Here is a 26,339-nt window from a genome sequence, read left to right as displayed (position 1 = left end):
GTGGGCAGAGGTTGTTTTATGTAATGAAATATTTTCTTTTATATGTTATGTTTTCTAAGTTTACTTCTAAAAAGAAAAAATACAGAGGAAAAATTCAATATGAATAAGATAGAAAGAATTCCCTTTGCTATTTTTCAAAATTTCTAGTTATTGGCATGTCTTAAGTATTTTGAATTCACTCTACTTTGAGGAGTGATTTAAAATTTCATGCATCCATGATTTTCTTTTTAATAATTTTTCATAAAACATACACAAAATATTTTTTCCAGAGCAGGAAAATATATTAACTCAGAGAAATATATTGTTGAAATTTATATTGATACCTGCTTGACCAGAACTCTACTATTACATGTGGTTTGAACCTCTACTTTCAGAAAAGACTAGTCTCTGTCATAGCCACATACTGTTATATTTAAATGTACAACATCCATAATAGAAGTGCCTGCAATTCTAAAAGCAATTTTCACAGAAAGAGGAACTGTTGCAATACAATTACACTTAGGAAAACCTATTTCACAAATCATTATTTGAATAGTTTCATATTCCAACTCTGCCTCAAAATATATAGTTTCTCCAGAAATGCTACAACACTAAGATTAAGTGAACCAAAGACTGTAAAATTAAATAACAGAAAGATTAACATTTATCTCTATAATGGGTTACTCATAGAACTGAATGGGTAATGATTTGTTTAAATACAGGTGTAACAAACAATACTTTAAACATGATGTTTTTATCCCCTCAATGAAAAGTCTAAATTCATTCTGGTAAAAGAACTGGAAAAACCTCAGACACAATAAAGAATTATTTCCTTAGAGTGACAACTAAAATCATGTGATACTGTGATACTAAAGATAGCAATTGTATTAAATGTGAATATAGTACTTAAAGAATGCAAAGTAATCACATAACTTAATTAAAATATATTAGAACATAATCCTCAATGGTGAAAAATTGAAAGCATTTCCCCTAAAGTCAGGAAAAAGACAAGGGTGCCCACTCTCACCACTACTATTCAACATAGTTTTGGAAGTTTTGGCCACAGCAATCAGAGCAGAAAAAGAAGTGAAAGGAATACAGATTGGAAAAGAAGAGGTAAAACTCTCACCGTTTGCATATGACATGATCCTCTAGATAGAAAACCCTAAAGACTCCACCAGAAAATTACTAGAGCTAATAAATGAATATAGTAAAATCAATGAATATAGTATTTACAAGATATAAAATTAACAGAGAAATCCCTTGCATTCCTATACACTGAGAAAACAGAAAGAGAAATTAAGGAAACAAGTCCATTCACCACTGCAACAAAAAGAATAAAATACTTAGGAATATATCTACCTAAAGAATCAAAAGACCTATACATAGAAAACTATAAAACACTGATGAAAGAAATCAAAGAGGACACCAACAAATGTAGAAATATACCATGTTCATGGATTGTGAGAATCAATACAGTGAAAATGAGTACACTATCCAAAGCAATCTATAGATTCAATGCAATCCCTATCAAGCTAACAACGGTATTTTTCACAGAACTAGAAAAAAATAATCTTACAATTTGTATGGAAATACAAAAAACTTTGAATAGCCAAAGCAATCTTGAGAAAGAAGAATGGAACTGGAGGAATCAACCTGCCGGACTTCAGGCTCTACTACAAAGCCACAGTCATCAAGACAGTATGGTACTGGCACAAAGAAATATAGATCAGTGGAACAAAATAGAAAGCCCAGAGATAAATCCATGCACCTATGGGCACCTTATCTTTGACAAAGGAGGCAAGGATACACAATGGAGAAAAGACAATCTCTTTAACAAGTGGTGCTGGGAAAACTGGTCAACCACTTGTAAAAGAATGAAACTAGAACACTTTCTAACACCATACACAAAAATAAACTCAAAATGGATTAAAGACCTAATGTATGACCAGAAACTACAAAACTCCTAGAGGAAAACATAGGCAAAACACTCTTCAACGTAAATCACAGCAGTATCCTCTATGACCCACCTCCCAGAATATTGGAAATAAAAGCAAAAATAAACAAATGGGACCTAATGAAACTTAAAAGCTTTTGCACAACAAAGGAAACTATAAGCAAGGTGAAAAGACACCCTTCAGAATGGGAGAAAATAATAGCAAATGAAGCAACTGACAAACAGTAAATCCCAAAAATATAGAATCAACTCCTGCAGCTCAATTCCAGAAAAATAAATGACCCAATCAAAAAATGGGCCAAAGAACTAAACAGACATTTCTCCGAAGAAGACATACAGATGGCTAACAAATACATGAAAAGATGCTCAACATCACTCATTATCAGAGAAATGCAAATCAAAACCACAATGAGGTACCATTTTACGCTAGTCAGAATGGTTGCTATCCAAAAGTCTACAAGCAATAAATGCTGGAGAGGGTGTGGAGAAAGCGGACCCCTCTTATACTGTTGGTGGGAATGCAAACTAGTACAGCCACTATGGAGAACAATGTGGAGATTCCTTAAAAAACTGGAAATAGAACTGCCATATGACCCAGCAGTCACACCACTGGGAATACACACTGACGAAATTAGAATTGAGAGAGACAAGTGTACCCCAATGTTCATCACAGAACTATTTATAATAGCCAGGACATGCAAGCAACCTAGATGCCCATCAGCAGATGAATGGATAAGAAAGCTGTGGTACATATACACAATGGAATATTACTCAGCCATTTAAAAGAATATATTTGAATCAGTTCTAATGAGGTGGATGAAACTTGAGCCTATTATACAGAGTGAAGTAAGCCAGAAAGAAAAACACCAATACAGTATACTTACGCATATATATGGATTTTAGAAAGATGGTAATGATAACCCTGTATGCGACAGCAAAAGACACAGATGTATAGAACAGTCTTTTTGACTCTGTGGTAGAGGGAGAGGGTGGGATGATTTGGAAGAATGACATTGAAACATGTATATTATCATATGTGAAACGAATCGCCAGTCCAGGTTTGATGCATGAGACAGGGTGCTTGGGGCTGGTTCACTGGGATGACCCAGAGGGATGGGATAGGGAGGGTGGTGGGAGGGGGGTTCAGGATGGGGAACACATGTATACCTGTGGCAGATTCATGTCAATGTATGGCAAAACCACTACATATTATAAAGTAATTAGCCTCCAATTAAAATAAATAAATTTATATTAAAAAATATTAGAACTTTGGGGTGCCAAGTCTAGCAATTACTTCTCAAAAATAATAACAGTTATATGAAGAAAAAGGGCTTCCCAGGTGGCACTAGAGCTAAAGAACATGACTGCCAATGCAGGAGACATGAGATGCAGGCTCGATCCCCAGGTTGGGAAGATCCCCTGGAGAGGAAATGGCAACCCACTCCAGTATTCTTGCCTGGAGAATACCATGGACAGAGGAACCTGGAGGGCTACAGTCCAAAGGGTTGAAAAGAGTCAGACATGATTGAAGCGACTTAGCACACATATGAAGATAATAAATATATAAATGGTTGATGGGATTCACAAAAGAGTTTGCCATAAATTTAGTCATCTCTAAAAAACAGAATAGCTTTTCTTTAAGGAGAACATTGCTCAGCTGCTTAGTTGTGTATGACAATTTGCGACCCCATGAACAGCAACATGCCAGGCTTCCTTGTCCCTCCCCACCAGGCTTCCCTGTCCCTCAGCATCTCCCAGAGCTTGCTCAAACTCATGTCCATTGACTCGGTGAAGCCATCCAAACATCTTGTTCTCTGTCATCCCCTTCTCCTCTTGCCCTCAATTTTTCCCAGCATCAGGGTCTTTTCCAATGAGTCGGTTCCGCACCAGGTGGCCAAAGTTTTGGAGCTTCAGCTTCAGCATCAGTCCTTCCAATGAATATTCAGGGCTGTTTTCCTTAGGATTGACTGGCTTGATCTCCTTGCAGTCCAAGGGACTCTCAAAAGTCTTCTACAACACCACAGCTCAAAAGCATCAGTTCTTCGGCGCTCAGCCTTCTTTATGGTGGAACTGTCACATCAATACATGACTACTGGAAAAACCAAAGCTTTGACTACACAGACTTTTTTCAGCAAAGTATGATGTCTCTGCTTTTTAATACCCTGTCTAGGTTTGTCATTGATTTTCTTCCAAGGAGCAAGCATCTTTTAATTTCATGGCTGCAGTCACTGTCTGCAGTGATTTTGGAACCCAAGAAAATAAAGTCTGTCACTGGTCTCATTCTTTCCCCATCTATTTGCCATGAAGTGATGGGATTGGACGCCATGATCTTCGTTTTTGGAATATTGAGTTTTAAGCCAGCTTTCTCTCTCCTCTTTCAACTTAATCAAGAGGCTCTTTAGTTCCGCTGTGCTTTCTCCCATTAGGGTGGTGTTATCTGCATATCTGAGGTTACTGATATTTTTTCCCACAGTCCTGATTCCAGCCTGGACTTCATCCATCCTGGAATTTCACATGATATACTCTGCATATAAGTTGAAAAAGCAGGGTGACAATATACAGCCTTGACTTACTCCTTTCCCCAATTTTGAATTAGTCCGTACTTCCATATCTGGTCCTAACTGTTGCTTCTTGACCTGCATACAGATTTCTTGTGAGGCAGGTAAGGTGGTCTGGTATTCTCATATCTTTAAGATTTTCCCACAGTTTGTTATGAACCACACAGTCAAAAGCTTAGTGCAATCAATGAAGCATAAGTAGATGTTTTTCTGTAATTCTCATACTTTTTTGATGATCCAGTGGATGTTGGCAATTCGATCTCTGGTTCCTCTGCCTTTTCTAAATCTTGCTTGCACATCTGTAAACTCTCAGTTCATGTACAGTTGAAGCCTAGCTTGGAGGATTTTGAGTATGACCTTGCTAGCATGTGAAATAAGTGCAATTGTGAGGTAGTTTGAGCACTCTTTGCCATTGCCTTTCCATGGGGTTGGAATGGAAACTGACCTTCTCCAGTCCTGTGATCACTGCTGAGTTGTCCAATCTGCTGACATATTGAGTGAAGCACTTTCACGGCAATATCTTTGAGGACTTGAAATAGCTCAACCGGAATTCCATCACCTCCATTATTTTTTTTTCCCCACAGAGATAGGCCCACTTGACTTTGCACTCCAAGATGTCTGGCTCTAAGCGAGTGGTGATCGCACCATCGTGTTTATCCAGGTCATTAAGATCTTTTTTGTATAGTTTTTGTGTATATTCTTGCCATCTCTTCTTAATGTCTTCTGCCTCTGTTAGGTCCATACCTTTTCAGTGCTTTATTAAGGTATTTCATATTTAAACAGAGAAGGCAATAGCACCCCACTCCAGTGCTCTTACCTGGAAAATTCCACGGATGGCAGAGCCTGGTAGGCTGCAGTCCACGGGGTCGCTAAGAGTCAGACATGGCTGACCAACTTCACATGCATTTTTCACTTTCATGCATTGGAGAAGGAAATGGCAACCCACTCCAGTGTTCTTGCCTGGAGAATCGCAGGGATAGGGGAGCCTGGTGGGCTTCTGTCTATGGGGTTGCACAGAGTTGGACATGACTGAAGCAACTTAGCAGCAGCAGCATATTTAAAGGAATTTGAATCTTGTCTAGGCCTATACTCATAGAATCCCAACTGTTTGAATTCTATAGATATTTGGATTCTAGAGATGAAGAGAGCATTTGCCAACAACACATAAAATCATTTCTTAAAAAGGCTACTGAGTTTGCGTGGTCAGTGTGGACAGTGAAACAGCAAGACTCAGGATAACAAACAACGTGACATGAAGAGTGGCATGACTAGTGATAATGTCTGAGTGAATGAACTCATGAGCGATTAGTGGACAACATGAGAGGTCAACGGAAAATCTCAAGGTCCTATGCCAGTATGAAGAGAGTTCAAGCCAGAAAACAGACTGGCATTTCTGATTACAGAGAACACATATATATCCATAGGGGAAGCATTAACTGATCTAAGATCAAGGGCTGAGTATCTTCAGCTCTAAAATTCAGTGATTTCACTTACAAATACAAAGCTGGCACTTATGAGCTGCTCCTAATACAAGATCACATTTATCCTTGAAGTTTTGAAATTACCTTTAAGTAAAAGTTATTAATTAATTAAAACAAATTCAAAAAAGAAATAATCCAAATGAAAACACCTACGAATAGGTGATGATTTTGACTCCTTATGTCACATGTCAAATGATTCAAGTTAGAATTCTCTGAATTACCTAGGAGCCAAAAATCTAAGATTCAGTGGAGGAAATGTCTTATGCTTACTAAAAGATGTAATTTATAGATGAGGCAATTGAAACCTAAGAAAAGCAATAATTATAGATATTTTATGTTCTTAATGTGATATTAAATGGCATAGTATTTTAAGTTTCATTTTCTAATCATTTCAGATATAAAGAAAAAGTAGAAATAAATTTATATTGACCTATGTTTAACAGAATTATCAATGTCATTCACAAATTCAGTTGGACTTCCTAGGTGACTCAGTGGTAAAAAATCTGTCTGCCACAGCAGGAGATGTGGGTTTGCTCTCTGGGTCATAAGATCCCTTAGAAATTGAAATGGCTACCCACTCCAGTATTCTTGCCTAGGAAATGCCATGGACAGAGGAGTCTGGTGGGCTATAGTCCATGGGGTCACAACAATAGCAATGTAGTAGTATTACCACTACTATTAGTAGCAATGTTATTAATAATGAGTATTTAACTTTATCAAAATATTTGGCTTCATCTATCAAAATGAGTTTTAATTTTTCTCCTTTCCAATTTAAAGTATTATTTTTTCTGGATTCTCTTTGACAATATTTTGTCTATAATATTTCTATGTTCATGAAAGAGCATATAATTCAAATTATATTCTTCGAAGTTTTGATTTCAAACTTTTGTCATCAGTATAAAATGAGTAAAAAAACTGATTGCCTTTTTTTCTTTTTTGATATAGTATATTTTGATTATAATTCCACTGAAATAGTTTCAATTTTTATTACTTCATTGGCTCATGCTTATTTAGAAATGACTGAAATTTTGGTGGAATTTTTCTAATAATATTTTTGAATTAGTATTTAACGTTATTTTATTGTAATAAAATGAAGTCAATTATTGACAATTACTAAAACTTGCTTTGTGGTGCTGAATATGGAAAATTTTTGGTCAGTATTTATGTAAAATTTTAACCAATGCAATTTAAATTTGTTCACTGCAATATTCTGTATGTATTAAACAGTAAAGTTTGGTTAATTGTGGTGCTCAAAATTTTAGCTTAATACCTACTAAAATTTTATGTCATTATTCTATCAGTTTCTCATAAAAGCATACTAAAATGCATAATATAATAATAGGCCTGTATATTTTTCTTTATTTGTCTATCCATTTTTGCTTTACTTATTTTGAAGAAATTTTGATAAGTATATAAAATTTAAAATTGTTTCTATCTACTGCATTGACCCTTTTTATCCCAATAAGTATGCTTCTCTATATTACTAATATTTCCTGGGATAATTTGTATCTTTGTATATGTGTGTGTGTGTAGTTGGGTGAGTATGTATGTGGCAATTATGCAAGTAATTCCATGATTTTTCTTTCAAGCTTTTTATTATATTGACTATTATCTCATAAACAACATTAAATTGACATTTTTTCTTACCTATTATGAGAATAGATATTTTAAAAGTATTTTGGCTATGTTATTTTAATATAAATGCTGAAATATACTTCTTAAAGTTTACATTATTTAATTTAATTTTATTTTTCTACATCATGAGAAAAACTGGGCTGGATGAAGCACAAGCTGGAATCAAGATTGCTGGGAGAAATATCAGTAACCTCAGATATGCAGATGACACCATCCTTATGGCAGAAAGCAAAGAACTGAAGAGTCTCTTGATGAAAGTGAAAGAGGAGAGTGAAACAGTTGGCTTAAAGCTCAACATTCAGAAAACTAAAATCATGGTATAAGGTCCCATCACTTCATGGCAAATAGATGGGGAAACAGTGGAAAAGTGGTTGACTTTATTTGGGGGGGCTCCAAAATCACTGCAGATGGAGATTGCAGCCATGAAATTAAAAGATGCTTGCTCCTTGGAAGAAAAGTTATGACCAAACTAGACAGCATATTAAAAAGCAAAGACATTACTTTGCCAAGAAAGGTCTGTTTAGTCAAAGCTATGGTTTTTCCAGTAGTCATGTATGGATGTGAGAGTTGGACTATAAAGAAAGCTGAGAGCAAAAGTATTGATACCTTTGAACTGTGGTATTGGAGAAGACTCTGAGAGTCCCTTGGACTGCAAGGAGATCCAACCAGTCCATCCTAAAGGAAATCAGTCCTGAATATTCATTGGAATGACTGATGTCGAAGCTGAAACTCCAAAACCCTGGCCACCTGATGCGAAGAACTGACTCATTGGGAAAGACCCCAATGCTGGGAAAGATTGAAAGCAGGAAGAGATGTGGACAACAGAGGATGAGATGGTTGGATGTCATCACTGACTCAATGGACATGAGTTTGAGTAAACCCCGGGAGCTAGTGATGGACAGGGAGGCCTGGCATGCTGCAGTCCATAAGGTCGCAAAAAGTCAGACACGACTAAGTGACTAAACGGAACTGGACTCATTCTATATTTATTATCTTATTTATTTTTTTAAATTACCATGATTCTACCCAGCTATTATAATTTTATGTACTAAACCTTTCCCTTTTATTTTGCCTATCTTTTGTTAAAAAATAAAACTATATCTCAAGAGCAAATATGAAAATTTGTCACTTTAACTTTCAGCTTTAAAAAATTCACAGAATTTTCTGGGTTGTTTTGGAAATATTAAATTGGTTACAGATTTCATATTTTATTAGGATTACATCTTATTTTTGAATATTCCCTTCTATAATCCTTTAAAATAGATCCTATATAAAAATCATTTCCCTCTATCTTTGTATTGTAAAATATAAAGAAAGCAAAATAAAGCCACAAGCAGTAATATTGTCAGTGAGCAAATTATTTAAACAAATGAATATTTTAATTAATTTCAGTTCAGTTCAGTTGCTCAGTCGTGTCCGATTCTTTCTGACCCCATGAACCGCAGCATGCCAGGCCTCCCTGTCCATCACCAACACCCAAAGTTTACTCAAACTCATGTCCATTTAGTGGGAGATGCCATCTTTTCCAATGAGTCAGTTCTTCGCATCAGTTGGCCAAAGTATTGGAATTTCAATTTCAATATCAGTCCTTCCAATGAATATTCAGGACTGAGTTCCTTTAGGATGGACTGGTTGGATCTTCTTGCTGTCCAAAGGACTCACAATAGTCTTCTCCAACAGCACAGTTCAAAAGCATCAATTCTTCAGTGCTCAGCTTTCTTTATAGTCCAGCTCTCACATCCATACATGACTACTGGTAAAACCATAGCTTTAACTAGATGGACCTTTGTTAGCCAAGTAATGTCTCTGCTCTTTATTATGCTATCTAGGTTAGTCATAACTTTTCTTCCAAGGAGCAAGAGTCTTTTAATTTCATGGTTGCAGTCACCATCTGCAGTGATTTTTGGAGCCCATGAAGTGATGAGACCCGATGCCATGATCTTAGTTTTCTGAAAGCTGAGTTTTAAGTCAACTTTTTATCTCTCCTCTTCACTTTCATAAAGAGGCTCTTTAGTCCTTAAATTTTAATTAATGTAGTAAAGATCAAAAATAAAACTTTAAAATCACTTTATTTAGGAATATTTTAAATTCTAATTTCTATTATGTTGTTGGTTACACAGACTTTTACTATTTTGTCACTTAAAGTTACAGCTTTCATTCTTGACACATACAATCTATTATAATTTAGTAGTTTATCAATTACCCCAAATTTAAAGAGTTTTAAAGGGGCTATTTACTTACAAATAATTTAACATTACCAATATAATTATAAATTAATTTGGTCTTTAAGAATTCTTGCCACATCAAACTGCCTATTTGATTACCTTCCCTTCCCCCCTTCAAAAAAAGAAACAAATCACTAGTATGCTTATTATGGTAAGAAACTTTCTCTCTTTCTCTCTCTCTCTCTCTCTTTTTGGTCTAAATAAGAACTCTTGTTATCGTTATTTTTGAGGAATATTTTTGGGAGAAAAAGAATTTACCATTGCCAGATATGATCTTCTGGCTCTTGGGAATTATCTTCCCTTAGGGAAGGATTTTATTCTTCCTGATTAAATAATCAGCTTTTAAAATTGTCCTTTAGAAAGTTTTGAGTATTCTTTTTATATTCTACATGCTAATCCTTCACTGGATAAATGGTTTGCAAATATATTTTTTCACTCTATGATTTTACTTTTCATCCTCTTAACGGTCTTTCAGAAAACAGAAATGCTTAATTTTGATAAAGTCAAATTTACTGACTTTTCAATTATGCTTTTGATGTCATCTTAAGACCTCTGCCTGGCATTACATTCATTTTTTTCTTAACAGTATAATGTCTCTTTTCTCTTGATATTTTAACTTTATTTTTGATATTTTATTTCAATTTATCTAGGTAAAGTTATTTTTATAAACAGTTGCTCAGTTTTTTGTTTTTCTCTGTTTCTTGAATTCTTGACTTGGATGTTTGTCAACAGTATGGAAAATTTTGCAGTCATGATTGCCTCAAATATTACTTCTGCCCAGCTTTCTTTTTTAATATCCTTCTGAGAATTGATTAATTTGTATATTAGATCTACATGTTCTATATTTTTCTTATTCTTATTTATACTTTCTACCTTCTTGTCTTTCCATTCTTTAACATGAATATTTTAATCTAATCTAACTTGCAGTTCTCTACTTGTACTATTTTCTTATCAGCTATGTCTAATCTGATGCTATTACCAAAATTGAAATCCCATATTAAATGAGTTTTTTTAAATCTAAATTTTCTATTTGAATGTTTATAATTTTCCTCTTCAATTGTATGTGTATAATATACACTAATAAAATAATTTTAGGATGTGTGAATCAATTTATAGCATTATTGAAGTGTGATTTGGTAAGTAAATCATTTTATATATGTACCACAAAACTCTGTTTTTTTTTTTCACATGGTGAAATGGGGAAAAAAAACAAAAAATTAAGCACCAGAAGTGATAATCTTAATATATTGCTAAGAGTGAAACAGATAACCTGTTAATACCTAAAAATAATATAATTTTTAGTCATTTTGTTCTCACTCATATTTTCTAACTTTCCTGTGAGAAATAGACATGAGAAAACTTTATGTAAGCTCTATATAGAGTCCTGCATTTATACGTATGTAAATATCTCCCCTAGAGATATTAAAAACATATAAGCAATGATTATTTTAACAAGCCATACCTGATTGTCCTCATACACAAATACACAAGTCAACAGTTCTCACAACCATAATTGTATCACAAGTTTCAAAATGATTTAAAATAATTTTCTATGATAAATTTATTCTGGTTTACCAAAGACAGTAAAAGGGGCTATCTGACTGAACTAGACCTAGACCATTTTCACTTCTCTTGATTCATATGACGGACAGACTTCAAGGTGTCCATCATGGAATCCACGCCTCCTCGTGATCCCTTTTTCTTGAATTCTAGATGTGTCTTGTTTCTTGCTTTTGACCAACAGAATATGGAAATAGGATATATCACACTGGTAACACTACATTACATTATATGAAACTGTCAGACTCTTCAGAAAGACTCTCTACTTATTTGAAGTGGCCATATTGGGAAAGCCTATATGACAAAACACACACACACACACACACACACACACAAAAGGAACAAAAAAAAACCAAAACCAACTGTGGAGGCATCTCAGAACTCTGGGGAACATTGAAACTCTCAGGTCTGCAGCTGAGAGTAACTGAATGTTACCAATGTGAGCATGGAAGAGTTCTCCCAGCCTCAGGGAAGAACACAACTTGATTCCATCTTGTGATACTCCCACAGAGACTGAGCTAAACTGTGAGCAGAATTCTGACCTGCAGAAACTATGGGATGCTAAATAGGTGTTTGAAGTTGCTAAGTTTGTGTAATTTGTTACACAGCAGAGAAGACAGAGGCACATCCCCTTCCCATAGCTCACTTGCTTTATGGGCATCAACAACACTGGTCTCCCTATGGAATCACCATGCTCCTTTAACTGGCTGCCACACTACACCCAGACTCAAGTTCCATGTTCCAGTTCTTCTATCCATCCTTCATTCTCCCTACCTCCTCAAAGCATATACATTCTTCATGTTGAAACATAATCACCTTCTAGTATCAATATTACTCAATGGCCACTGTAAGTTGCTCCCAAATTCCCTCCAAAATAGACCAGGCCATTTTCTTCTCCCCACTCTAGTTTATAAGCTTCATCAGGGCAGGAGAGTTCACTGTTTCCTCCTCACTTAATACAGGGCTGTATGCAAATCATTCAGTATAATTTTACTGGCATAAAAAATACATGCATGAAGGAGTTCATTTGTTGAATTACATTTGTGATCCAGAGAACATTTATTTTCTGTGGTTCTCAAAAAATCTATTTGGTACTTAAAGCTTTATAAAATTTTTTGTACTAAGCACAAAAATAACACTGAGGGATTTTTGAGGATTATACCTAAGAATAATAGAAACAGAGCTGCTTACTTTTCACCCATTCAAATTATTAGGAAGGAAACAATTAACTTACCTGACCAGGCTTAGAATTTTCACAGACAACAATATCATATTCCCTGGCAAGCTCGGGTGGATTGTCATTGACATCCAGAACTCTAATACCCACTGTGACACGGCTCAGCAAGCTCGGATTGTCTGCAAAACACATAGGGATGCATTCAGTATTTTCATGCACACTTTAAGAGACTTAGTTTAAAACCAATCTCCTTAATACTGTAGCTTGTCACTAGCCCACATGCTGCCGCAGGACTTTTGGCAACAGACAACTTTATGAAGGCACTCTTTGTTAGAACTCATTAACTTACAGAAAAATGAAAAATGAACACCATGGCATGACATGAATGCTAAAATGATACTTTGTCATATCAAGGAAATTACATGTTATTCAGGAACTGGAGTGGGAGAAAGTTGTCAGAACTCACTGTATGCTGTCAAAGTCCAAGGGATGAACAATTGGTTTTATCATTAATCTAAGAAAAGCACAGTAGTTGGAAAAAAATAAGATAATCTTTAAAACAGTCAAGGTTTCAAGTCTAAATCAACTTGTAGAAAATAAAGTTCTTTACACAAGGATAAAATTCTTCTTACAGGACAATCTATGCTGTCTGTGGTGTCAAATCATACTTGGGAAAAAATAAAGAATAATTTAAATTAGAATTTAGGATAGAATTCATATAAAACCCTGATAAATATCAAAATATTAGAGCTACTACTTTAAAATATTTCTAAAGTGCAGTCTTACCATTTTTCAGTAAGTTTATTAGTTATGAGATATAACAAAAGAAATGTTTATTTTATATGTCAAAGCTAAAAATATAGAATTCATAGTGGAAAAATAATGAGAAGGCAAAAACAAAACATATTAGGAAAAAAAGAATCAAAATACATATACAGAAAATATTAAAGAAAATGAATATTTAAGTGATCCATTATTTATTACACATGACATAGGTGCTTTTAAAAAAGTAAGAAATCAGAATGCTACTACAATAACTAAAGAAGATAAATTTTTAGGTTAAAAATATTTTTCAAAGATAAAAAATCAGTCCTAGATAATTTAACTTAAAGGAAAAGATATCTTCAATCTTATAAAACTTTTCTCGAGAAGAGAAAGGATGAAATATGCTACAACTTGTTCTCTGTGGCCAGCAAAGTTTTACCATCAATATCAGATACTCCAACTCATGAGAGGTATTATCTGTCAGTGGATTAAACAATATACCAAACCTATTCCATTGGTATGTAAAAGAAAACTATTACTTGTTTAGTTCCAGGAATGTTTCTTAGTTCATCATTAAAGGAATGAAACAAAGAAGGAAGGAGAGAGGGAGAGAAGAACTTAGGGAAATTTTTTTTAAAATATAAAAGTTATCTAAAAAGTCAAAGCATTAAAGGAGGGAGAAAAAATACAGAGATACTTCTCAACATACAGAGCAAAAAGTAAGATATAAAATGTAATATCCATACATTCTAAACAAACAAACAAACAAAAAATGGACCTTAGGACGCATCACTATGAACAAAGCTAGTGGAGGTGATGGAATTTCAGCTTAGCCTGTTCCAAAACCTAAATGATTTTGCTGTCAAAGTGCTGCACTCAATATGCCAGCAAATTTGGAAAACTCAGCAGTGGCCACAGGACTGGAAAAAGTCAGTTTTCATTCCAATTCCAAAGAAGGAAATACTGAAGAATGTTCAAACTACAGCAAAGCACTCATTTCACATGCTAGCGAAGTAATGTTCAAAATTTTCCAATCTAGGATTTGACTATATGTGAACTGAGAACTTCCAGATATACAAGCTGGATTCAGAAAAGGCAGAGGTCCAAATGTCAAATTGCCAACATCCGCTGGATCATACAAAAAGCAAGAGAAATCCAGAAAAAAAAAAAAAATACTTACTTCTGTTTTATTGACTATGCTAAAGCCTTTGACTGTGTAGATCACAACAAATTGTGGAAAATTTTTAAACAGATAGGAATATCAGACCACCTTATCTGCCTCCTGAGAAACCTGTATTCATGTCAAGAAGCAACAGTGGACATAGCCATGAAATTAAAAGACACTTGCTTCTTGGAAGAAAAGAAGTGACACACCTAGGCAACATACTAAAAAGCAGAGACATCATTTCGCCTACAAAGGTCCATATATTCAAAGTTATGGTTTTCCCGGAAGTCATGTACAGATGTGAGAGCTGGACAATAAAAAGACTGAACGCCGAAGAATTGATACCTTCAAAATGTGGTGCTGGAGAAGACTCTTGAGAGTCCCTTGGGCAGCAAGGTGATCCAACCAGTCAATCCTAAAGGAAATCAGCCCTGAATTTCATTGGGAGGATTGATGCTGAAGATGAAGCTCCAATATTTTGGTCACCTGATGAAAAGAACTGACCCATTGGAAAAGAGCCTGATGCTGGGAAAGACTGAAGGTAGGAGGAGAAGTGGATCACAGAGGATGAGATTGTTGGATGGCATCACTGACTCAATGAACATGAATTTGAGCAGACTCAGGGATATGGTGAAGGACAGGGAAGCTTGGTGTGCCACAGTCCATGGGGCTGCAAAGATTTGGACATGACTAAGTGACTGTACAACAATGGATCAAGCCCCCTAGGATCAAACCTGTGTCTCCTGCACTGGCATGCAGGTTCTTTACCATGGAGCCACCAAGGAAACCTAAATATACAGAAAAAAAGTTATAAAATATTAAAATTAATATAGTGTATGAATAGCTTAATATAATGACCAACAGAATTGGCTCTTATGATATTTTGTCAATGTACAATAAAAGATAATGGGGTGCTGATGTATCATATCAGTCAACTTCATATTATAAAGACAATTAGATCTATGAAATTAATCTCAATGTTGATTAAAATATTTGCTTATTTAGAGTGATTTATTATGAAAAAGGGGCTTCCCAAGTGGCATAGTGATGAAGAATCCACCTGCCAATGCAGGAGACACAGGAGATGCGTGTCTGATCCCCTGGATTGTGAAGATATCCTGGAGTAGGAAATTGCAACCCACTCCAGTATTCTTGCCTAGAGAATCACATGGACTGAGGAGGGCTACAGTCCATTGGGTCAAAAAAGAGTTGGATACAACTTATTGATTAAGCAACAACAAAGTTAGAAGTCTGTATATTTTACTCAATATCAACAAAGAAGATATTGCAAAGCATAATAATAAATATATTTTATCATATCTCTGTACTCAAGAATTAATATTATTAAGAAGGTTATCCTCAACAATATACTACTTCATTTTGCAATGAATTATTTAGTTTTGCATGTGTTTTTTTTTTTTTTATCTTTACAAAATACTACAATGAGATATTTCTGAAAAATATATTTCAATCAGCATTTGGTTTCTAAGATTTTAACTATTGCTGTAGCTCTGCTGCTATTCATCCTAAAGGAAATCAATCCTGAATATTCATTGGAAGTACTGATGCTGAAGCTGAAACGCCAATACTTTGGCTACTTGATGTGAAGAACTGACTCATTTGAAAAGACCCTGACGCTGGAAAAATTGAAGGTGGGAGGACAAGGGGAGGACAAAGGATGAGATGATTGGATGGCATCACCGACTCAATGGACATGAGTTTGAGTAAACTCTGGGAGTTGTTGATGGACAGGGAGGCCTGGCATGCTGAAGTCCATGGGGTCGCAAAGATTTGGACATGACTGAGCGACTGAACTGAACTGATGATATAAACTAATTGCAGTTATTGCATCTATTCAGCCTTTGTTGGAAAGAGTCAGACACAACTGAGCAACTAACACTGTAACACATTATGAAAAAACAGCATTGCTAAGCTTTTGTGGAAGCTGATATTGATCATACTTGATCTTTTTATAATTTTAAAAATATAAAAGAATATTCAGTATGAATTCTCATTTTGTAAGTTACCAAAGTGAAACTGACACATTTTAAATGGCTTATCTTGGCAAAGTCAGGGTTATGAGTTACTTCTCAGACCTTATATATATGTGCTAGTTTATTCCTATATTTCACAACCGGGTATTTGTTCACTTTTAAGAGCAGACAAAAGAAATCTGTTCTAGAAATCTGAGACAAGAATAATATCATTAGTTTGAATCATTGGTATCAGCAGTCTTAAATTGCATCAAAATTCTCTGCTCCTTATCTGAATGAGAAGAACTAAATGTTATCTTGCTGCATCAGAAAAATGTTTTCAGGAAAGACATGTATCCCAATGTTCACTGCAGCACTATTTACAACAGCTAGTACATGGAAGCAACCTAGATGTCCATCAACAGATGAATGGATAAAGAAGCTGTGGTACATATATACAATGGAATACTACTCAGTCATAAAAAGGAATACATCCAAATTTGTTCTAATGAGGTTGATGAAACTAGAGCCCATTATACAGACTGAAGTAAGTCAGTAAGAGAAATACAAATATTGTATACGCTCTCTCTCTCTCTCTCTCTCTCTCTCTCACACACACACACACACACACACACACATATATATATATGGAATCTGAGAGATGGTACTGATGAATTTATTTTCAGGGCAGCAATGTAGAAAGAGACATAGAAAACAGACCTATGGACAAGGTGGGAAGAGAGGAGGGAGAAGGGGAGATGTATGGAGATGGTAACATAGAAATTTATAATACCATGTGTAACACAGATAGCCATTGGGAATTTCGTGTAGGACTCAGAGAACTCTAACAGGGGCTGAAACAGGCTGAAGGGTGGGGTGGGGAGGCAGATGGGAGGGGGGTTTGGGAGGGAAGGGACAAGGGTGTATGTATGGCTGATTCTTGATGTATGACAGAAAACCACAAAATTCTGTGAAGTAATTATCCTTCAATTAAAAACAAATTAAAAAGTTTTTAGGAAAGGATTCTGGGAAGACTATGTCTTGAGGAAAGACTAGAATAAAAGAACGACTAAGCATTTGACTGTTTTCAAATATCACCTTCTCACTGCCCTACCTCTGCATTGCTCATGCTGTCCCCTGGAATTGGCATAGCCTTGCCCATACTCCGTACTCAGGCACAGGAAACTAAATCCTCCTGGATGGAAACAGACTCTCTCCATGTTTCTCTAATGTTATATATTGTATCTCCAGTGTACAATTACTATTCTATCACTTAAGGATTAAATGTACAGAGCTGGGATCAAACAGATACTTATTTGTATGTAGGTGTACTATTATTTTCTGTTCTGTAGGGAAAAGAATCTAACCTTATTGTGGATGTAACCAGTGATCTGTAGGGCATGCATTGTCAGGGGAATCTCAAGGGATACTGATGAAGAGTCATGAAAAAACAGTCTCAGAGTAAGCTTAATTCCAACACTGATGCAAATTGAATAATTGCTATTTCCTAAAAGTAGGATGGTGTATAAAAACTATAATTTCAGATAATTAGAGTGGAAAACTCACTATAGTTTTGTAGCCAATTGTGGCTTACCTACACTCATTCTAGTATTTCTGCTCAATAATGAAATTAGCTAAATCTATATTAGTAAATTAGCAAGCTCCTTTGGTATTTTTTTTTAAATTTCCCTCAGTCCTAGGGTTAGTATTCTGTTCTTTGAATGCCAATCACTTTACCTATAAATGCAGACATATTTTTATGTGTGAGAAGTATTTTGTTATGGTAAAAACTGGATAATGTCCCAGGAATTCTTAATGCAACATTTCTGTTATTGCTACTATTAATTTCAGGCTCATGCTGCATTTCTAAAAATAAGTGTTCAGTCCTTTTGATGGCACAGTAAATAAAAATATACTGTCTTCAGACAACTTATTCAGTACCCTTAAGGAATATGAACTTTGGAAAGTTATTTGTTATTTCTATAACTTAATTATTTAATCTGTAAACAGGAGTTAGAATGGCGCTATGAGCCAAACTGTACTTTTGAGACACAATTAAGGAAATTATGTAAACTTTAAAACACGGAGACTAGGAGACAGCAGAATAATGAATTTAATCCTTTCCAAAAAAAAAAAAAGGGCACACTGACAATCCTATACATGTGATTTTCAGTAGAAACTATACTATGAAAAAATCATCCAGGCTTTATGCAATAACAGGGTAACAAGCTGGATGAATCACAAACTGGAATCAAGATTGCCGGTGGAAAAATAACAACAACCTCTGATATGCAGATAATACCACTCTAAGGCAGAAAGCAAAGAGGAACTAAACTGCCTCTTAATGATGGTGAAAGAGGAGAATGAAAAAGCTGACTTAACACTCAATATTAAAAAAAAAACTAAGATCATGACATAGGGTCCCATCACTTCATGGTAAATAGATGGGGAAAAAGTGGAAACAGTGACAGATTTTATTTTCTTGGGCTCTGAAATCACTGTAGATGGTGACTGTAGTCATGAAATTAAAAGATGCTAGCTCCTTGGAACAAAAGTTATGACAAAACTAGATAGCATACTAAAAAGCAAATATATCACTTTGCCAACAAATGTCCATATGTAGCCAAAGCTATGATTTTTCCAGTAGTCATGTATGGATATGAGGAGATGACCCATAAAGAAGGCTTAGCACCAAAGAATTGATGCATTCAAATTGTGGTGCTGGAGAAGACTCTTCAGAGTCCCTTGGACAGCAAGGAAATCAATCCTGTCAATCCTAAAAGAAATTAACCCTGAATATTCATTGGAAGAATTTATGATGAAGCTCCAGTACTTTGGCCACCTGATGTGAAGAGCAGACTCGTTGGAAAAGACCCTGATGCTGGGAAAGACTGAACAGGGGAAGAGAAGGGGCCAACAGATGATGAGCTGGTCAGATGGCATAACAGATTCAATACACATGAGTTTGAGCAAACTCCAGGAGATAGTGAAGGGCAGGGAAGCCTGGCATGCTGCAGTTCATGGGGTCACAAAAAGTCGGACACGACTTAGTGACTCAGCAACAACAACCCAATCTTCTATACTTTTGGATTGCATTTATATGAAATTCTAGAAGTGGCAGAAATAAATGACAATATTGCTACCTCTGAGGGGTGAAGGGTAAGAGAATTCACTGTAGAGGAGAACTTCTCCGAGGTTACAGAAATGTCCAGTAGCTTGATAAGGATGTGATTACCATGGAAGTGTGCATTTGAAAGCCCATTGAAATGTGACAAGATCTGTACAACTCAGGACATTTCAATATTAGCCACATTAAAAAAAAAACAAAAAAAAAAACTCTTAGTTAAGAATAGAATTCTCATACATCCTAGAGAGAATCTGATTATGATTACTAACATACAGTTGATTATGGAACTTACTTAAGTAAGTTTCATATAAAATCAATCACAGTTAAGAGAGTTTAATGAATGTATTGTAACAGGTCTCCAATTAAAAATTGTTTTTAAAATGTTGATAGAGGTACTTGAATAATTTATCATTGTATACAAAAAATTTTAAAAATGCATTTCAATTTTTTCATCTGCATGCTACTTTCTAGTGGTTTCCAAAATGTAATTTTGTCTCAAGCCCCATGAAGATATAACAAGTAATGACAGATACTGATTTAGCACATAATTCATTCATATTTATGATAATTATAAGAGCTGTCATTTGTTACGACACCATATGCCAGATACTAGGTAAAGGTATACTTCATTTAATTCATAGTCTAATCCTTTGACTGACCGCTCAGAAGTGTGGCCGTGAGGAGCTACCCCTCGCCCAAGGTCAGAGGCGGCGACCATGAGCACCAGGCTGCGACAGCACAGGAGCGGCCGAGAGGAGCTTCCCCATGTCTGAGGCCAGGGGCGGCGGCTGAGAGGATCAACCCCACATCCGAGGAGTAGCGGCTGCGCCGGCTCAGGAGGGCTGAGAGGAGCTACTTCACCCTCAGGGTCAGGAGGGGCGACCTCCTCCAAGGTGAGGAGCAGAGGCTGCGCTTTGGTGGAGCAGCCGTGACCCCACGTCCAAGGTAAGAGAAACCCAAGTAAGAAGGTAGGTGTTGCAAGAGGGCATCAGAGGGCAGACTCACTGAAGCCATAATCATAGAAAACTAGCCAATCTGATCACACGGACCACAGCCTTGTCTGACTCAATGAAACTAAGCCATACTGTGTGGGGCCACCCAAGACGGACGAGTCATGGTGGAGAGGTCTGACAGAATGTGGTCCACTGGAGAAGGGAATAGAAACCACTTCAGTATTCTTGCCTTGAGAACCCCATGAACAGTCTATGAAAGGGAAAAAAGATAGGACACTGAAAGATGAACTCCCCAGGTTGGTATGTGCCCAGTATGCTACTGGAGATCAGTGGAGAAATAACTCCAGAAAGAATGATGAACTCCCCAGGTTGGTATGTGCCCAGTATGCTACTGGAGATCAGTGGAGAAATAACTCCAGAAAGAATGAAGGGATGGAGTCAAAGCAAAAACAATACCCAGTTGTTGATGTGACTGGTGATAGAAGCAAGGTCCAATGCTGTAAAGAGCAATATTGCATAGGAACCTGGAATGTTAGGTCCATGAATCAAGGCAAATTGGAAGTGGTCAAACAGGAGATGACAGGAGTGGACATCAACATTTTAGGAATCAGTGAACTAAAATGGAATGGAGGGTGAATTTAACTCAGATTACCATTACATCTACTACTGTCTGCAAGAATCCCTTAGAAGAAATGGAGTAGCCATCATGGTCAACAAAAGAGTCCAAAATGCAGTACTTGGATGCAATCTCAAAAATGACAGAATGATCTCTGTTCATTTCCAAGGCAAACCATTCAGTATCATGGTAATTCAAGCCTATGCCCCAACCAGTAATGCTGAAGAAGCTGAAGTTGAATGGTTCTTTGAAGACCTACAGGACCTTTTAGAACTAACACCCAAAAAAGATGTCCTTTTCATTATAGGGGACTGGAATGCAAAAGTAGAAGTCAAGAAACACCTGGAGTGACAGGCAAATTTGGCCTTGGAGTACGGAATGAAGCAAGGCAAAGGCTAATAGAGTTTTGCCAAGAGAACGCACTGGTCATAGCAAACACCCTCTTGCAACAACACAAGAGAGGACTCTACACATGGACATCATGAGGTGGTCAACACCAAAATGAGATTGATTATATTCTTTGCAGCCATGATGGAGAAGCTCTATACAGTCAGGAAAAATAAGACCAGGAGCTGATTGTGGCTCAGATCATGAACTCCTTATTGCCAAATTCAGACTTAAATTGAAGAAAGTAGGGAAAACCACTAGACCATTCAGGTGTGACCTAAATCAAATTCCTTATGACTATACAGTGGGAGTGAGCAATAGATTTATGGGACTAGATCTGATAGACAGAGTGCCTGATGAACTATGGATGGAGGTTTGTGACATTGTGCAGGAGACTGGGATCAAGACCATCCCCATGGAAAAGAAATGCAAAAAGGCAAACTGGTTGTCTGAGGAGGCCTTACAAATAGCTGTGAATAGAAGAGAAGTGAAAAACAAAGGAGAAAAGGAAAGATATTCCCATTTGAATGCAGAGTTCCAAAGAATAGAAAGGAGAGATAAAAAAGCCTTCCTCGGTGATCAATGCAAAGAAATAGAGGAAAACAACAGAATGGGAAAGACTAGAGATCTCTTCAAGAAAATTAGAGATACCAAGGGAACATTTTATGCAGAGATGAGCACAATAAAGAACAGAAGTGCTATGGACTTAACAGAAGCAGAAGATATCAAGAAGAGGTGGTAAGAATACACAGAAGACCTATACAAAAAAGATCTTCATGACCCAGATAACCACCATGGTGTGATTATTCACCCAGAACCAGACATGCTGGAATGTGAAGTCAAGGGGGCCTTAGGAAGAATCTCTACTAACAAAGTCAGTGGAGATGATAGAATTCCAGTTGATCTAGCTCAAATCTTAAAAGATGATGCTGTGAAAGTGCTGCACTCAATATGCCAGCAAATATGGGAAATTCAACAGTGGCCACAGGACTGGAAAAGGTCAGTTATCATTCCAATCCCTAAGAAAGGCAATGCCAAAAAATGTTCAAACTACTGCATGATTTCATTAATCTCACACACTAGCAAAGTAATGCTCAAAATTCTCCAAGGCAGGCTTCAACAGTATAGTATGTGAACCGTGAAATTCCAGATATTCAAGCTGGATTTAGAAAAGGCAGAGGAACCAGAGATCAAATTGCCAACATCCATTGGATCATCAAAAAAGCAAAATGATTCCAGAAAAACATCTACTTCTGCTTTATTGACTATGCCAAAGCCTTTGACTGTGTGGATCAAAACAAACTGTGGAAAATTCTGAAAGAGATGAGAATACCAAACCACCTGACCTGCCTCCTGAGAAATCTGGGTGCAGGTTAAGAAGCAACAGATAGAACTTGACAAGGAACAACAGACTGGTTCCAAATCAGGAAAGGAGTATGTCAAGGCTGTATGTTATCACCCTGCTTATTTAACTTATATGCAGAGTACATCATTCAAAATGCTGGACTGGATGAAGCACAAGCCAGAATCAAGATTGCCAGTAGAAATATGAATAACTTCAGATATGCAGATGTCCCCACCCTTATGGCAGAAAGTGAAGAAGAACTAAAGAGCCTCTTGATGAAAGTGAAAGAGGAGAGTGAAAACGTTGGCTTAAAGCTCAACATTCAGGAAACTAAGATTATGGCATCTGGTCCCATCACTTCATGGCAAATAGATGGGGAAAAATGGAAACAGTGACAGAATTTATTTTCTTCGGCTCCAAAATCACTGCAGATGGTGACTGCGGCCATGACATTAAGAGACACTTGCTCCTTGGAAGAAAATCTCTGACAAACCTAGACAGCATATTAAAAAGCAGAGACATTAATTTGCCAACGAAGTTTCCTCTAGTCAAAGCTATGGTTTTTCCAGTAGTCATGTATGGATGTGAGAGTTGGACTATAAGGAAAGCTGAGCGCTGAAGAATTGATGCTTTTGAACTTGGTGTTGGATGAGACTCTTGAGAGTCTCTTGGACTGCTAAGAGATTCAACTAGTCAATCCTAAAGGAAGTCAGTGCTGAATATTAGTTGGAAGGACTGATGCTGAAGTTGAAGCTCCAATACTTTGGTCACCTCATGCGAAGAACTGACTCATTTGAAAAGACTCTGATGCTTGGAAAAATTGAAGGCAGGAGGAGAAGGAGACAACAGAAGATGAGATGGTTGGATGGCATCACCGACTCGATGGCCAGGAGTTTGAGTAAGCTCTGGGAGTTGGCGATGGACAGGGAGACCTGGGGTGCTGCAGTCCTTGGGGTCACAAAGAATCCAACACGATTGAGTGACTGAAGTGAATTGAACAGGAGTGTCTGATGAATTGGACATGCAGCATCACAGAAAGAGAAGAGCCAGATATGACTTTGGGTGATATACATAGAAACTGAAGTATATGATCATCAGTTTTACATGGATAAGGTCTCTTACAGAGAAGATTTTAGATTTTTAGGAAATTAGATTTTGAGGAAAAGATTTATTTGATTTATGTCAAGTTTGAGACCTCTTAAGTGAAGATATTAGGATACCTAATGTGGTATTCAGGGATAAAGTGACCAAGCTGCTACAGACTTAAAGTCAAGAGTCATCAATATGTAGATGCTACAAAAGTCTATATGACTGAATGACATTATTTGGCCAGTAATTCAAGAAAAGTCTGAGATCTGAAAATCAAGATACACCACAATTCAGTGAATGGAGAGATGAAGAATTGGTGAAGAAGTAAGAATGTAGTTTCCTTTAGCTAAAGAAAGAGCTTGTTTTGAAAGACTTGTCAATTGTGCCAAATGCTACAAATATTTGAGCAAACAGACATATGAGAATTATACTTGGGCTTTGGCCGTATGAAGGACAAGAGTAATTTTGTGACGTAACAAAGATAAAAATCTTTTTAGAGTGAGTTTTAAAGAGCCTGAGAGAAGAGAAAAGGCAGATTGTGAATATAAACAATTCTTTCAAGGAGTTTTTCATTCAAGGGAATGAAATACTAGAGTTGTACCTGGAGGGAAACTAGATCAAGATAGGTTTTCAGGTTTTGGTTGCTGGAGTTGATTTTATTTTCAGATAGAAAATAAAGCCTGTTTTTGAGGATAGGGGGGATATGTACCAGATAAAGAAGCATAAAAATACAGGGAAGAGGAGACTTTGTTAATAGTGCAATGTCTCAGTGAGCAAGGAGGGACAAGATTCAGAGCACACATAGAGAGGTGGCTGTAAGCGTGACATGGAGAGTTTATTCACAGTACTGACTGGAGCCAGGTTTATGGAGATTATTGCATATAATACTGGGTAGGTTGGTAGATCTGATAGAAGGAAAACGTGCAAACTCCTTTCTATTTGGTCTTATTTGCTGTCATTCAAGAAGCAAGAATATCTGATGTATATAAAGAAATTGGAAGAACTATTAAAAAATTGTGGCAAGAGGAAAACTGTAAATTCATATTTGTTGTTGTTCAGTCACTAAGTCATGTCTGACTCTTTGAAGCTCCATGGACTACAGTATGTCAGGCTTTCCTGTCCTTCACCATCTCCCAGAGTTTGCTCAAACTCATGTCCATTGAGTTGGTGATTTTATCTAACCATCTCATCCTCTGTTGCACCCTTCTTCTCTTGCCTTCAATCTTTCCCAGCATCAGGGTCTTTGCCAATGAGTCAGCTCTTCACATCAGGTGACCAAAGTACTGGAGCTTCAGCTTCAGCTTCAGCATCAGTCCTTCCAATGAATAGTCACAGTTGATTTCCTTTAGGATTGACTGGTTTGGTCTCCTTGCAGTCCAAGGGACTCTCAAGTGTCTTCTTCAGCACCACAGTTTGAAAGCACTGATTCTTCGGTGCTCAGCCTCCATTATGGTCCAACTCTCACATCCCTGTATGACTATTGGATAAACCATAGCTTTGACTATATAGGCTTTTGTCAGAAAAATACATATTTAGCAGGATATATATAATTGCTTTAGTTACTTGAGCTTCTCTTGAATAAACTAATATGCTCTACTTCTTTTAGAATTTGATACTGAGTTTGGGATAGTGCAAGTAGTAATGTCTCAGTGTATTGACATATTGGGTAAACAATAACACAAATAAAATGTATTAAATGTTATAATTGCTTGATGAGCCTCCTCCTTATATGTAGAACCCAAGGGATTTGAATGGAACTGACCACAAGTAAAGATAAAAATATGAACCTTGAAAGTCCTGAGCCAATACAAACAATTCCATATCTTTTGTCATACTAAGCAGTTAAATTATGGGCACATTTCATGTACTAAATACAGTTTTTTAAAGAAAGTGAATGGAGATTAGTTTATAAATAAATTAAATAAAGCAGTATCTTATTATGCAAAGTGACAATTTATTGCACTCTGAATGAGGCTGAGTGTGTACCAACTTAAGGTGGCATTCACCCTATTAACATACTAAAAGTTAACATGGTACTAGTTGCTTATTACTATTATATAGCAACCTTAAGTCAAAACATGATAAAAGAGAATGCAGAAAAAAAAATACAAAGAAATGGAGAAAAGAGTCCTGATAAAGGTAAGTCTGAAGCTCAATTTATCTATGAAATATTCAGATAAATGAGTCAAAAAATTTATTTTAAGTCTTAGAAAAAAATTGAACTACTTTTTGATATTTTGAAATAATCTATCATATGGCTATAGGTAGCTAATACACTGACCCATGCATGTATAAATAAAAATTTCAGAAAAATATTTTATTGTATTATTTTTGATCATTGGTTAAA

The 26,339-nt window shown here is 36.3% G+C and overlaps 1 protein-coding gene across 6 annotated transcripts in view; it reads right to left on the bottom strand.

Annotated features, from left to right (window-relative positions):
- Positions 1-26,339, bottom strand: part of CDH18 (cadherin 18) — a 1,203,920-nt gene that overhangs the window by 38,769 nt on the left and 1,138,812 nt on the right. For all 6 annotated transcript variants that reach the window (XM_043887493.1, XM_043887492.1, XM_043887496.1 and 3 more), the window contains one exon: positions 12,630-12,751. In XM_043887493.1, the coding sequence (XP_043743428.1) occupies positions 12,630-12,751 (122 nt within the window). The remainder of the gene's footprint in view (positions 1-12,629; positions 12,752-26,339) is intronic.

This window comes from Cervus elaphus, chromosome 25 (assembly GCF_910594005.1).
Source record: "Cervus elaphus chromosome 25, mCerEla1.1, whole genome shotgun sequence".
In the NCBI taxonomy this organism is placed as follows: Eukaryota; Metazoa; Chordata; class Mammalia; order Artiodactyla; family Cervidae; genus Cervus; species Cervus elaphus.
Note: the sequence above shows the minus strand (reverse complement) of the source record. Positions and strands in the feature narration are given on the sequence as shown.